General features: G+C 55.3%; 5 protein-coding genes across 5 annotated transcripts; 3 read left to right on the top strand and 2 right to left on the bottom strand.

Moving 5' to 3' along the window:
• Positions 1–1,148: 1,148 nt before the first annotated feature.
• On the top strand, positions 1,149–1,967 carry A1O7_00305 (uncharacterized protein; the record flags this gene model as incomplete). Its single annotated transcript, XM_007754347.1, has 1 exon — positions 1,149–1,967. One exon carries the CDS (start codon positions 1,149–1,151, stop codon positions 1,965–1,967), a length of 819 nt encoding a protein of 272 aa, XP_007752537.1.
• Positions 1,968–2,385: 418 nt separating this feature from the next.
• A1O7_00306 (uncharacterized protein) lies at positions 2,386–3,099 on the bottom strand (the record flags this gene model as incomplete). The annotated part of the gene is made up of 1 exon (XM_007754348.1): positions 2,386–3,099. The coding sequence occupies one exon, from the start codon at positions 3,097–3,099 to the stop codon at positions 2,386–2,388; it is 714 nt and encodes a 237-aa protein (XP_007752538.1).
• Positions 3,100–3,853: 754 nt separating this feature from the next.
• A1O7_00307 (uncharacterized protein) lies at positions 3,854–10,017 on the top strand (the record flags this gene model as incomplete). Its single annotated transcript, XM_007754349.1, has 2 exons — positions 3,854–4,142; positions 4,196–10,017. The coding sequence occupies 2 exons, from the start codon at positions 3,854–3,856 to the stop codon at positions 10,015–10,017; spliced, it is 6,111 nt and encodes a 2,036-aa protein (XP_007752539.1).
• Positions 10,018–10,679: 662 nt separating this feature from the next.
• On the top strand, positions 10,680–11,214 carry A1O7_00308 (uncharacterized protein; the record flags this gene model as incomplete). The annotated part of the gene is made up of 2 exons (XM_007754350.1): positions 10,680–10,762; positions 10,893–11,214. The coding sequence occupies 2 exons, from the start codon at positions 10,680–10,682 to the stop codon at positions 11,212–11,214; spliced, it is 405 nt and encodes a 134-aa protein (XP_007752540.1).
• Positions 11,215–11,647: 433 nt separating this feature from the next.
• On the bottom strand, positions 11,648–12,901 carry A1O7_00309 (lipoyl synthase, mitochondrial; the record flags this gene model as incomplete). Its single annotated transcript, XM_007754351.1, has 1 exon — positions 11,648–12,901. The coding sequence occupies one exon, from the start codon at positions 12,899–12,901 to the stop codon at positions 11,648–11,650; it is 1,254 nt and encodes a 417-aa protein (XP_007752541.1).
• Between the last annotated feature and the right edge of the window lie 37 nt (positions 12,902–12,938).

A 12,938-nucleotide genomic window follows, 5' to 3' on the forward strand; every position in this document is an offset into this window, starting at 1 on the left:
CCCGCCCCACTCACAATACTGTCCCTAGGTGCCTAATCTCGCAAGGCTTGCTTTACTGGGCATGATTTCGACGATAAGATGAGGACTATGTGAGTACCACGGACGAGTACTGTGTCCTCCGCAAGCCTGAGTCCATCGTAGTGTTTGCATCACGGATTCTTTCTACGTATATCAACACCGCCAGGACTTCTGTTCGCTTGCCTTACCTTGGCGACCGCTCGACGGCTGTGCCAACTCTACGCCGTACTTGCACTTACCATGGAAGTCAGGGCACCCAGGGGCATGTCCGCAGTTTCGCACTTCATCTTGCTCACAGCCCCTATTCGGGCAAGTAAGGCCACCTACCGAAGGAAGACGTGCGGTGATACGCCCAGACAAAGGCGACTCCTCCTGTACATCCCACACTCCACAAATCGACCGCCCGGCCCCCAGCTTCTGTGTAGTTACAGCCTCACGCTAAGCCCGCAGCATGCAGAGCTTAGGTCATGTCCAGCGGTCTGCTGAGGGATCCCAGATGAACCCGGTAGGGGACACTTTTGCTCGTCTCTCTCTACTTTCAAAATCCTCACGCCGTTGACTTACTCGGCGCGGCTGTGTTTGTTCAACGTGCCCATCCTTTCTGAGACGCGGAATTCAATTTAGGGTCTGGGCTCGCGGCGGAGTCCACATCTTGGAGAGGAAGCCTCGTTGCGTAGCGCCTTTGTTTGCATTGATGCTAGGGGACGACTGTACTCAGGACGTCCTCTCATCTTTCGATACCCTTTCCTCCCGCTCATTCACTCGCTTGGTTGCTCTTGTGCATACGTACATACGCTCCTACACCGCATCATTCGTTGTGGATTTGGCAGTCCGCAATACGCGGTACATTCGTTCGGACCTGCCACTGGTCGACATCACATCTGCTGGGGTCCGTTACGGTATCCTTGGATCTGCACTCTTTACTGCACACACACACATACTCCGTACGGTATACAGTAGTGGCATATATTGCCCCAATCGACCTTGGGATCCCATCTTCATTCACCGGGTGGCATCTCAACCTTGATTCAATAGAACAGGCAAGATTTCACGCCCCTGCCGATCACTGGGGAGCCAGAAGCGCAGCAGCACCGTTGGTCGCGCTGGGACTCCTCGACACACTCTCTTTGATGGCACCGCCCTCACTCGCGCTCCTTCCCCGCCAATTCGGCACCGATGACCGCGACGGCGACCGCGACGGCAATGGCCCCTTCGCGGACCGCGGTGACAGCGGTGTCTCCAGGTGGACGATCCTCGGGATCGTGATCGCAGTCCTAGTCGTCGCGGGCATCCTGGGGCTCGTCTTCTTCCGTCGCATGCGCCACCAGCGACGCGGCGCCGTCTCCTCCGCCATCAACCTCGCTTCCACCCCTACCTCCACGGGGCATAAACTCACGTCGAATGGTCCGTCGGGCAATGGCAATGGCAACGGCAACGGCAACGGCCCGCCCAAATACGGCGCCAGCACGACCGGATACGGCGTCAGCCCGGACCAGAATCAGTCGCTCCTAGGCAATGCAGAGGGCCCCGCCATCGTCATGTGGGGTCCACCGCCGCACGGTGACGGTGACAATGCCGGCTCAACGCAAGACGGGTTCGGGTACGATAATAACCTCCAACTCGCGGGGACGGGGACGGGGATGGGGATCCAGCGGCCTGCTAGCGTGGCATCGTTCTCTGCTCCGCCGCCGCGATATGAGGAGGCGACAGACGCGTCCGCCGGGAGGCCACAAGGACAGGGCGAGGCGGCAAGCTATTTCAACGCCGCCGTGCCGATGTTACCCCGTAGTCAGGCGGGAGGTGCGCCGGCAGAGAGGCCAAGAGGACGAGCCCTCAGCGTGGATACGAGGAGTCTGAACGGCGAGCGGAGGCGGAGTATGAGCCGGTTCACAGAGGATGGGATGGTCGATGTGAACGTGGGCGTGAATGCGAATAGTGAGAAGATTTAAACTAGAATGACACGGACCGAACCGAGCTTGATTTGGCTTCGTGGATGTCTTGATGTGGGATCTGTGTTTGCGATGGGTAATGCACTGTATGGTCATCCGATGAATGAGACCTAGTTATGGAGTACCTTGATGTGGTTACCACGTAGGGCACTGAACATGGAAACTCGAGCCATGGATTTCCTGTCATTGATTCGTCTGACTGTCTGTGTACCTTACATGTGCCTGCCTGCCTGCGCCGATGCTGTATTGGGGTATCATTTGTGGTACATTTTCCGTCCCTGCCATGCCGTGCTGTGTTGGACCTCGTGAACCCTGCGAAAAGACACTGGTGAGGTTGATGAGCCCGTCCGGTATAGAAATGAATAGTTCGTTAAAAGTCGTTGAAATGGCTGATCCCCGTGGGTCCCTCCGCGCCCTGCTACCGCCTCTCCGTCTTGATCTCCTTCTTCACATCGTTCTTCCCCGAATAATCCCTAAGCAAACCCTGCATGTGGGTGTTCGTGATCTTGGTGCCCCTCCTCACCTTCTTCTTCTCCTTTGGTTTCTTCACCCCCGTGTCCACGACGGCCGGCTCGCCCGTCGACTTGTGGTTCATCTTGCGGAGTTCCTTGATCGTATCCTCCACGCTCGGCAGGGCGATCTGATTCCACAGGTCCTTGAAGTCCTGATCCAGCGGGGCCTGGAGCGTAGGATCGTCCAGCCAGACCATTCTGGGGTGGTTGTCCTTCCGGTTGCGAGTCACGAGCAGTCGGTGCTCGGCCTCGAGTCTGTCGATTGTCTCCTCTGCGTCTTGCCAGCCGTCTTTTAGCTTCGAGACCTGGATCCCCATGGCGGTGTCTTGGTTTTGGAGGTACTTCAGCAGCGAGTCGGCGTCCGTGATGTTGTGCTCGGGCTTGAAGATGTAGGCGTCCTTCTCCTTGTCGTGGTTGACTTTGGGGTTGATGCTCAGTTGGGCGAGGAACTGTTGGACCGTGGCGTCGTCGCGCTTCTGCTGCGGGAGCGTGTAGTTTATGAGGTCTTCTCGGGCGATGCTCTGCGGGAATTTCTCCCTCAGTCGGTTGACGGCGTAGACAACGTCAGTCTGGAGGTAAACTCGCGTGGGCTCCGCAGGTTGTGCGTAGAGGGACGACATTGTGAAGGTGTTGAGGAGTGAGTAGTCTGAAGTGCAGAAATGTAGTCCCAGTGGTGAGGTGTAGGGGTCCTAAATCAATGGCTCTGCATGCGACTTCCGGTTGCGGCGACTTTTGTTACAGGTGGGGACGAGGACGAACGCAGCGACACGGCCAGGGCGAAGATAGAGACCGACGGAAAGATGGAAAACGAGGGCCCAAAAGAGTGGAATGGGGTGCTCTTCAAGTCAATAGTGATGTGGAATTGAGGTCAAGGTGTACAGTGTGATATCATTTGATCTGTAGCGATCGGCCAGACGTTTTAGCAGTAACTCGGACTGCAGTGAAGCGAGAGCGTGGGGATCCAGGCACCAACTGGCCAGTTAAGACTGCTGGCGATAGGCTTCCGAAGCTTACATAAGGTCACTAACTAGCTTGTTACTGTACATCTAGCCTAACCGGATGCCTCGCTGCCCCAAGTCTTCACTTTGCCCGCGCACGCCGCGCTGCCCGCATCTGTCTGTTTCGAGACTCTTTCTCGAACATCTCCAGACTCCATCACGCGTTTCCCCATCACCTCTGCCGCCTCAAATCCCTCCCTCTTCCTTTCCTCAGCGTCTCTTTGGGCAGGCGTCATTTACGCCATGGTGAGGGTCGTCGGTTCTTTGTTCAATTCACCCTAAGTTCGGCGCGCTTGCGGTGGGCGCATTCTTTTGAACTTGACCCTCCCTCTTCGTCATCCAAGTATATCGACCCGGTACTAGGATCATAGGCGCCATGGCTGCCGAAGTCGACGTTCGAGCCGTTTCGGCCTTTTCATCACTACCTGAGTCGTCGGTCAATTCGCTTCTGACCAATCCAACAGCCGAGCTGGTGACTTCTTTGCTCAAGGGTATCGCGGCAAAGGTCAAAGAGTTTGAACAGAACAAGTCTCAAAAGGTCAAGCTTGAGGTCGAATTAGAGACAGTTGTGAGGACGAGTGAATCGAAGGCAAAGGTGCTACAAAATTCACGAGACAAGGCCCTTGCAGAGTCAAGTAAACTACGCGTGGAGTTGCAGACTTCCGGTACCAACATCATGCGCTCGTCTGGTTGCGAAATGGGCTAACGGTGGTTGCAGAGAATGCCCGCTCAAGGCTAGAATCTGAGCTCGAACAGTGTCGCGCCGCAACCACGAACGAGAGCTCAGAGATCAACACGCTCAAGTCGCGTATTTCCTCCCTCGAAGTCTCGAACCGAGACACCCTTGCACTTCTCGAGTCGAAGAATACGGCCTACGAAAGTTTGTCTCAGGATTTGTCCGCGCAGCACCAGAAGGCTGCTGAGCTTCGAAAGCAGGTTATGGTGCTGGAACAATCAGTCCAGTCCGCAAACTCGTCCCTCACCAGTGCCAAGTTCAAGGAGCAATCTCTACTGCAGGAGGTGGAACTGCTGAAGAAAAACAATGAGTGGCTGGAGAATGAACGAAGGATCAAGGCGGAAGAGCACACCAACTTCCGCAAGGAGAAGAATGCTCGCATTTCGGAGCTTTCAAGATCGAATGAGCAGTACATCTCTGAAGTCGAGGCCCTGCGACGCTCCGAGTCCACGCTGAAGCAACGTCTGGAGGAGCAGATTATCAAATTCGAAGAGACGCTGGAGGAGATGCAGAAAATGCGCGAAGACAAGATTTCCGCCGAGGATTCCTTCAGGGTCGAGCTTGAGAGTGTCAACCGCTTGGCTGAACTACAGGCCGCGTCCGCCGAGACCGCCAAACAACGCGTCCAAGAACTGTCGGCTGCTCTGGAGGAGGCTCGTGAAGAGGCCGCAGATGAGATTGGTGCTATCCGAGCTGAAATTGAGACCGAGCACAACGATCGGGTGGCTGCTGAAGAGCGAGTTGCTGAGCTGGAAAGGTCCCTTGAACGACTGCAAGGCGAAGTTGAGGATGCTCGCGCACGACCGAGCACGCCTCACCGTGCACCCAATGGCTCTGGCATCACGACACCTCTCCGACCTGGAACTCCAAGTGGTATTTTTTCGCCCGCAAGTGTATCACGCGGAAAGTCACAGATGACCATGACCCAACTTTTCTCCGAGTACAAGAAGCTTGAAAATGAATTGGCAGGCGAAAAGCGTGCCAGGGAACAATTGCAGGAGAATCTCGATGCTATGGTTGACGAGCTCGAAAACAGCAAGCCAGAGATCGAGGAGCTTCGCGAGGATCATGCCCGCCTACAGAGTGAAGTCGTGGAAATGTCGAGGATAGTTGACGAAGCAAACAGTGATCGAGACGCGGCAGTAAAAGAACTGAAGCATGTACAAGGTCAGCTGAAGAGCGCTTCGAGAGAGGTTGAGGTTCTCGCCCAACAGCTCCGGGACAAAGGCTCGGAGATTCGCTACCTGCTCGTGGAACAGTATGTCCGTGAGCAAGGCGAGGCTCTGACTCGGGAAGATTTTGAGGAACTGGAAAGACAGACCCAAGCCGCCTTATCCGAAGATATGGCCAATTTGTCGAAGAACCAACAGTTGATCAATCAGCGTTTGGTTGTTTTCAAGAACATCTCTGAGTTGCAGCAGCAGAACGAGGACCAACTGAAGACCATCCGCAACCTGATTAGCGAACTCGAAAACAACGAGGCGAAGCAACACGAGCAACAGAACCATGCTCTGAACCAGGAATTGGACCAAGCCCGTGCGCAAATTGCCTCTTATCAAGACGAGCTGAAATCAATGGTTGCCCAAACCAAGACATTCATCAAGGAGAGAGACATGTTCCGCAACATGCTCACCCGGCGTGGCGGCCATCTACCGGGCCAAGTCCAACCGAACGATTTCTCACGATCACTACCCGTTCCCAGTGGAGAGTCTCCGGCGGGGTCGGTGCCGGGCGGCGATGCCGATTATGCCAAACTTCTTCGAGACCTCCAACAACATTTCGACTCTTACCGACAAGAAGCCTCAACAGATCACAGTGCTCTGAAAAATCAGGTTGCGGAGTTGGGGAGGAAAAATGCGCAGTTACAGACTGAGATCAGTCGAACCGTTGGACAGTTGACAGCAGCAAATCAACGTTATGAGATGCTGCAGGCCAATTACAATTCTCTCAAGACTGAGAACGGCGAGATCCAGAAGAGGTCATGGACTGCAATGGAGAACGCCACAAAGCAAGAACTAAAGACCCAACAAGTTGCGGAGGAGCTTGTTGAAGCTCGGAACCTGCTGGACAGTCTGCGTCGAGATTCTGCGAATCTCAAGGCCGAGAAAGATCTCTGGAAGACTGTTGAGCGAAGGTTGATCGAGGACAATGAATGTTTGCGGAATGAGCGAAGTCGCCTCGACCAACTCAATGCAAGCCTGCAGACCATGGTCAACGAGCGTGAGCAGACCGACGCTGAGACGAGACGCCGATTGCAGTTGCAAGCAGAGTCGTTAGAGTCCGAACTTCAGTCGACCAAGCGGAAGCTCAACGAGGAAGTCGAAGAGAGCAAAAAGTCTGCGTTACGGCGCGAATACGAACACGAACAATCCCAGAAACGTATCGATGACCTTGTCACGACGCTAGGCACAACAAAAGAAGAATTCGCGTCGGCAAAGACAGCCCGGGATCACCTACAAGCTAGAGTTGATGAGCTGACCGTCGAACTTCGTTCTGCTGAGGAACGCCTAGAAGTCTTGACCAAGCCTGCAGAGCCTGCGAACGGCACCAATGGTGCGGAAGAGACTACTCTGAGCAAAGAACAAGAGTTGGCTGTAGAAGTCTCCGAGCTCAAGCGGGATCTTGAGCTGAAGACGTCTGAGCTTGAAAGAGCGAACGAACAAGTCGAAGTTTACAAGAACATTAGTCAGTCCAGCGAAGAACGTCTCCGAGAACTGAGCGAGACGAACGACCAATATCGCGAAGAGACAGAAGCTCTGATTGCTGAAAAGGACGCCAAGATCAGGGACCTTGAACAACGATTGGAAGACATCTCCGCCGAGCTCAACACCACCAACCAGGAACTTTCGCGGCTCCGGGATGAACAAGCAGACTTTGGTCGGAAGCTGGACGAGCAAAAGTCGGGTTTCGAGTCTGAGATCGAACGGCTCAAAGAGGAGGCTGAGAAGAATGCCGAGCAAGCCCAATTCAATCTTGAAGCCTCGAAAGTCCAAGCACAGATTGCGACAGAAGCACAACAGAACTATGAGAACGAACTCCTTAAGCACGCAGAGGCTGCCAAAGCCCTGCATACTGTCAGAGATGAAGCTAATCAACTGAAGCTCGAAGTGGTTGACTTGCGGACCCAGACCGAGACGACCAAGGGAGATCTTGAGCGGAAGCAGGCCAGTTGGGACGAAATGAAAGAACGGTACGAGACGGAGCTATCTGACCTGAAGAAGCGCCGCGAAGAGCTGGCCCACCAGAACAACCTTCTGCATGGCCAGTTGGAGGGTGTAACTCAACAGATCACAGCTCTGCAACGCGATCGTACTGCACTGGCGGAGGCCAGCAATGAGGACACCAACACTAAGCCGTCTGCCGAGCTTGATAAACTCCAAGAAGTGATCACCTATCTTCGGCGGGAGAAGGACATTGTCGACGTCCAGTATCAGCTCTCGGTTCAAGAAGGCAAGCGCCTGCGTCAACAATTGGATTTTGCTCAGTCCCAACTCGATGACACCCGCCTCAAGCTCGACCAGCAGCGCCGCGCTGAAGCCGATGTGGAGCGCAATGCTCTCAGTCACAACAAGTTGATGGACACTCTCAATGAGTTGAATCTGTTCCGAGAAAGCAGTGTCACTTTGCGTGCAGAAGCCAAGCAAGCTTCCCAAGCTTTGGCGGAGAAGACCAAGCGTGTCGAGCAGCTTGAGGACGAGATCCAGTCTTCGCGTGCTCGCACTGCAGAGTTGGAGAATCTGCTTGAGTTGAGAGAAGGGGAACTCAAGCTCAGCCAAGAGGACAGGGATCACTGGCAGCAACGTACCCAGAATATCCTCTCCAAATATGACAGAGTCGATCCTGCAGAACTCGAGGCTCTCAAGGAGAAGATCACCACCCTCGAACGCGAACGCGATGAGGCCCGCACAGAGCTTGCAACTGCTTTTACAGAGCGTGACGATGCTCGAACCGCACTTCAGGCCCAAATCGACGGTGCGCAGGCGGCAATTGATACAGCTAGAGGTGATCTGAAGACAAGACTGGAGACCCAATTCAAGGGCGTCATTAAAGAGAAGAACACTGCTCTCCGCGAAAGAAAGTCTGAGCTTGATGTCGTTGTTGCGGAAAGAGACGCTATGCAAGTCGAGATCGATTCTCTGAAAGAGCAATTAGCGACTGCTCAAGCTCAAATTGCTTCAGCAGCCACCACTCAGGTCAATGGTCATCCTCCTGCCGAAGCCGATGCTCCGATCACGAATAACACCGCGGATACCAACACTGCCGAGCTAGAAGCCAAGCTGAAAGAACTGGAAGAGTCACTGGCAGAGAAGGACAAGGAGCTTAGCGAGCTGAAGTCCACGCAGGAAGAAAAGTTCAAGTCAAGAGTTGCCGCCAATGAGGCTGTTCTCAACAAACGGCTGGCCGAGTTTAAGCAACAGGCCCAGCAAGCGAAGGTTGCCGCTCTTGAAGAACTAAAGGCGAAGCTCGATGCTGAACATCAACAAGAGATCGAAGCTCTCCGAGTCAATTCTGTACCTGTCGCAACCGAGTTACAGAAGCCCAGCGGAGATGCGACTCCGACTACGAGCGCTGTCACCAATGGGGAGATTCCCGACGATGTCTTGTTGTCTCTGTCTGACGAAAAGGCGAGGATGCTGGCCAATCAGCACCAGACTATACGCCGCATTCTCGGTAATACTATCAAGAACAGGATCGAGAAGGAGAAAGAAAGCCTGAGGGAGAGTATCAGGAAGGAGCTCAGCGAGTCGCAGGACTCTCAACCGAGTGGATCTGTTCCCGCCTCTGATACGCAGCTCGATGAACGTCTTAATGCTCAGAAGGAGAGCATCATCAAGCAGAAGGAGGCGGAGTTCGAGACCGAAAAGCAGGCTCTCCTCAAAGAGTATGAGGAGAATCTCAACCGCGAGCGACAATCGTTGGCTAGCATGCATCAAGAGGAGCTTCGAACACAGAAACTTCATTTCGATGAGGAGTCAGCGAAGAAAATAGAAGAGCAGGTGAAGAATGCTGAACAGCTGGCGGAAAAGCGCGGCGCTGTCAAGCTGAATATGTCTCAGAGCAGACTCGCCGTCGCAACTGCGAAGCTCGAGGTCGTCAAGCAAGCAGCAGAAGAGACTCCCCAGAAGCCCGTCGGAGAAGTTTGGGAAGTGGCCAAAAACGCCAAACCGGCAGCAGTTCCCAAGCCGGCGCCTCCTGCCCATGCCTCTGCCCCTGCACCGACTCCAGCAAAAGCTCCCATGGCACCTTCGCCCCCAACAACCAAGGCAGATGCTCCAAAAGCCGAGGAAAATGCGCAGCTCCAAACTGCGGTTCCAGAACAACCTGCCGCTGTGCCGTCTACCCCACAACAACCTAAGCCGAATCCATTCCAGCCCCCTGCAACCCATGCAACTCCTCCGCAACCTGCTCAACCAGCAGTACAGTCTACGGCTCCTGATGCTGGCCGACAACCTCAGCAACCCGGCGCGGCATTGATGAACCAACTCCAGTCAGGCCTTCCTCGTGGCGGCGGGTCCGTGCGTGGCCGTGCAAGCGGTATCCCCAGAGGTCGCGGAGGAGCTCCTCGTGGCGGCAGAGGCGGTGGCGGAGGACCTAACGTGCATGCCGGCGTTCCCCAACAAGCAGGCAGAGGTGGAGGCGGGGCACAGAGTCCCAGCCGAGGTGCGTTGAATCCCCAGGCCGCTCAATTTACGCCTGGTGGTGGTGGAAACAAGAGAGCTCGGGAGGATGGTGAGATTGCAGAAGGCGGTGGCCAAGGCAAGAGGATACGAGGGGAGGGGGCTGCTGCTGCTGCACAGCAGTAGATGAACTCGTCACACATGTTTCTGTGCCCTCGATAGCGCATGATTTTTCTTATGTCTCTGGCTGGGTGAAAACAGGAAAAAAGGTTCAGTGACGCGGTTCCATCCAAGTGCATGGCGTGGAGAAACGTGGTTCGGGGAGTTAATTAGGTTGCTCTTAGCATGATTTATGCCGGGTTCGTAGCCGGCTCGGGCTGGAAAAGGCATCGCAAGGCATATATGTGGGAAAGGACATGCGACGGTAGATATGTACCAGGTAGTCCCGAGGGTTGTACTGTACTCCGTACCGTTCCTTTATAAAACCAGCATTCAGCGAGCTGAGCCTAATTAGGTAATGGCCGCTCAGCCACACACACGGCCCTGCAGGAAGCGTGGAGTCGGCGACGCTGCTTTTGAAGACACTGCGGGCTTCCGAGCCCGGCACGGAATAATTAACCTCCCTCTCCCGCAACCGCAGCCTTGTGATGCTGCCTCTTCCCGCTGAGTTACAGCCCTGTGATGTTCGTTCACTCCCCCACTGAGTTCCATCTGCCAGACACAGACTGAGACGTCACGCCGTCTTCTTTCGCTCGCCAAACTATTTCGCCGTCGACCTTGCCTTGCCCGTGTTACTCGTCATCAATCGGACTCAAGCTCGACCACCATTTCCCAACCACATACATACAATGGACAAACCTCCCTCCTCTGCGGCCAACAAACCGCCCACCAAACCAGCCTACATCTCCTCCTCGGGACATGTCCTAGAATCGTACGTCGATGTCGTGTGTCGTGCAATCTCCCCTCTCATCCCTCGTCCCTCCTTCTCTCTCGGGGGGCTTCCACCTCCCATTGTCCCTTCTCCTCGTAGCCACGGTCCTAACGTTTGTGGTTGGTTCTAGACCCCCCTTCTCCGCCCGCCTCTCCCGCTTCTCCTCGGACGTCTATAACTTTCTGGGCCTGTACTTCGTGTCTCTCTTCTCGTTGGACCCATATGCCGCGGCGCAGAATAGCCAGTTCAACACGCGCGGCAGGCCGAGTGCGCAGCAGGCGCGGTCGATGTGGGGTGGTGGTGTTGGTGGTGGCTCGGGTCGACTGGGTTCTGGCGGGGGAGCAGCGAGTGGTGGAAGCGGAAGCGGAGGGGCTAGAGGTGGGGGTGGCAGTGGTAGGAGGATGGGTGGTATCGACGACGTGAGGGCGCCGGAGTGTGGGAGTTGTGGGTGAGGGGTGTGTGTCCCAATGGGCAGCAGAGGCTGGCCGAGACGGAATGAGACAAGATCAGACGCAGTCAGATATACAAATGCTACGAAGAAGCCAGGAGCGCAGCTGTCGGAACTCCGTCGCGCCTGGCAGCTGTAATCGGGGAGCAGACCATAGTGCAGCGTTCTCAACTGGTACCCTGTTATGTAGGTGGACTGTTTGTTCCTAGCGTGGCGTGACGGTCAAGGAACAGTGGTTGCTCTCCAATGGCGACGATGCGCGGTGCACAAATCATCAACACAGGTGTTTACGGTAGTATTGCCATCGAATGACTTGACCATTGGTTGACAATGGCCTTCTCATGCGGAGGCACGTCCTTGATGTATAACTAGCGAGAGGTGCATGTCATCTCCTCCAACAGATTACTCCATGACCGTCGTGCCTTCGAGAACCGACATCACAAACTCCCACTCTCGAAACCCTTCCCGTCAATCTCCCTCGCCAGATCCGCATTCGCGGTCTCCCCACGTCCAGCCCTTCTCTTCTTCAACACGTTCTCGATAAAAGCCTCTCCGGCCTTATAGCTGCTCCTTACCAACGGGCCACTCGCCACGTATAGGAACCCCATCTCCAGCGCCCGTACTCGCCACTGCTCGAACACATCCGGCGTAACATATTCGTGGACCGGCATGTGCCTCTTCGTGGGACGCATGTACTGTCCAAAGGTGACCACATCGACGTCGATGGCACGGAGTTCCCGTAAGGCCTCGAAGATTTGCTCTTCCGTCTCGCCCAGCCCGAGCATGATTGACGTCTTTGTGATGAGACCAGGCTTTGCGGCTTTTGCGGCCTTCAACACACTGAGCGATTGGCGGAACGTGGCGCGCCGGTCGCGGACTTGCGGAGTCAGCGCCTCGACCGTCTCGACATTGTGCGCATACACGTCCAATCCGGACGTCGCGACCAGTTTGACCATTTCCAGATCTCCCGCGTAGTCGCCCGTCAGGCACTCGACCAAGATCGCAGGCGCCTTGGACTTGATCTTCCGCACCGTCTCCGCGAAGTGATGTGCCCCGCCATCGGCCAGATCATCCCGATCAACACTGGTCAGGACCACGTACCCTAATCCCCATCGCGACAGCGCTTCCGCGGTATGTTCCGGCTCATGCGGATCCAACGGCGGCGGCGCCTTGGATGTTTTGACGCTGCAAAATCGGCATCCCCTCGTACAGGTATCGCCCATCAGCATGATCGTTGCGGTCGCCGCTGATTTGCGACTCCCGCCCCAGCAATCTGAAATATTCGGACATCGCGCCTCTTCACACACCGTGTGTAAATTCAGGCCGCGCAAGTCGTTCTTGATCTTCTTGTATGACGACGTGTCTGGGATAGGTGTCTTGAGCCACTCTGGCAGGCGGGTGATTCTTTTCTGTTTGCCCTTTGGGCCCACGAGTGCGGTCTTCAGTTCATACGCTTCGGATGGTTGTAGAGGTGGTTCTTTGCCAGAGACAAAGTCTGAGAACGAAGGGCCGGCGTTGAGCTTGTCAGCGAAGGTGGTGGGTTGGACACGCGAGTTGGGCGTCGGGATGTCATCAGTGGTGGTGGCGAATGATCGCGATGTCGACGGTATAGCCTGCGGGAGGAATACTTTGAATGGTGAAGACCATTGGCGACCGTTGAGGCAACGATAGCGCGGGACAGTAGCGGCCATGATGTGTATGATCGACTGCGAGCAAGTCGTCGCACGT

Source organism: Cladophialophora yegresii (genome assembly GCF_000585515.1).
Source record: "Cladophialophora yegresii CBS 114405 chromosome Unknown aczIN-supercont1.1, whole genome shotgun sequence".
Taxonomy (NCBI): domain Eukaryota; kingdom Fungi; phylum Ascomycota; class Eurotiomycetes; order Chaetothyriales; family Herpotrichiellaceae; genus Cladophialophora; species Cladophialophora yegresii.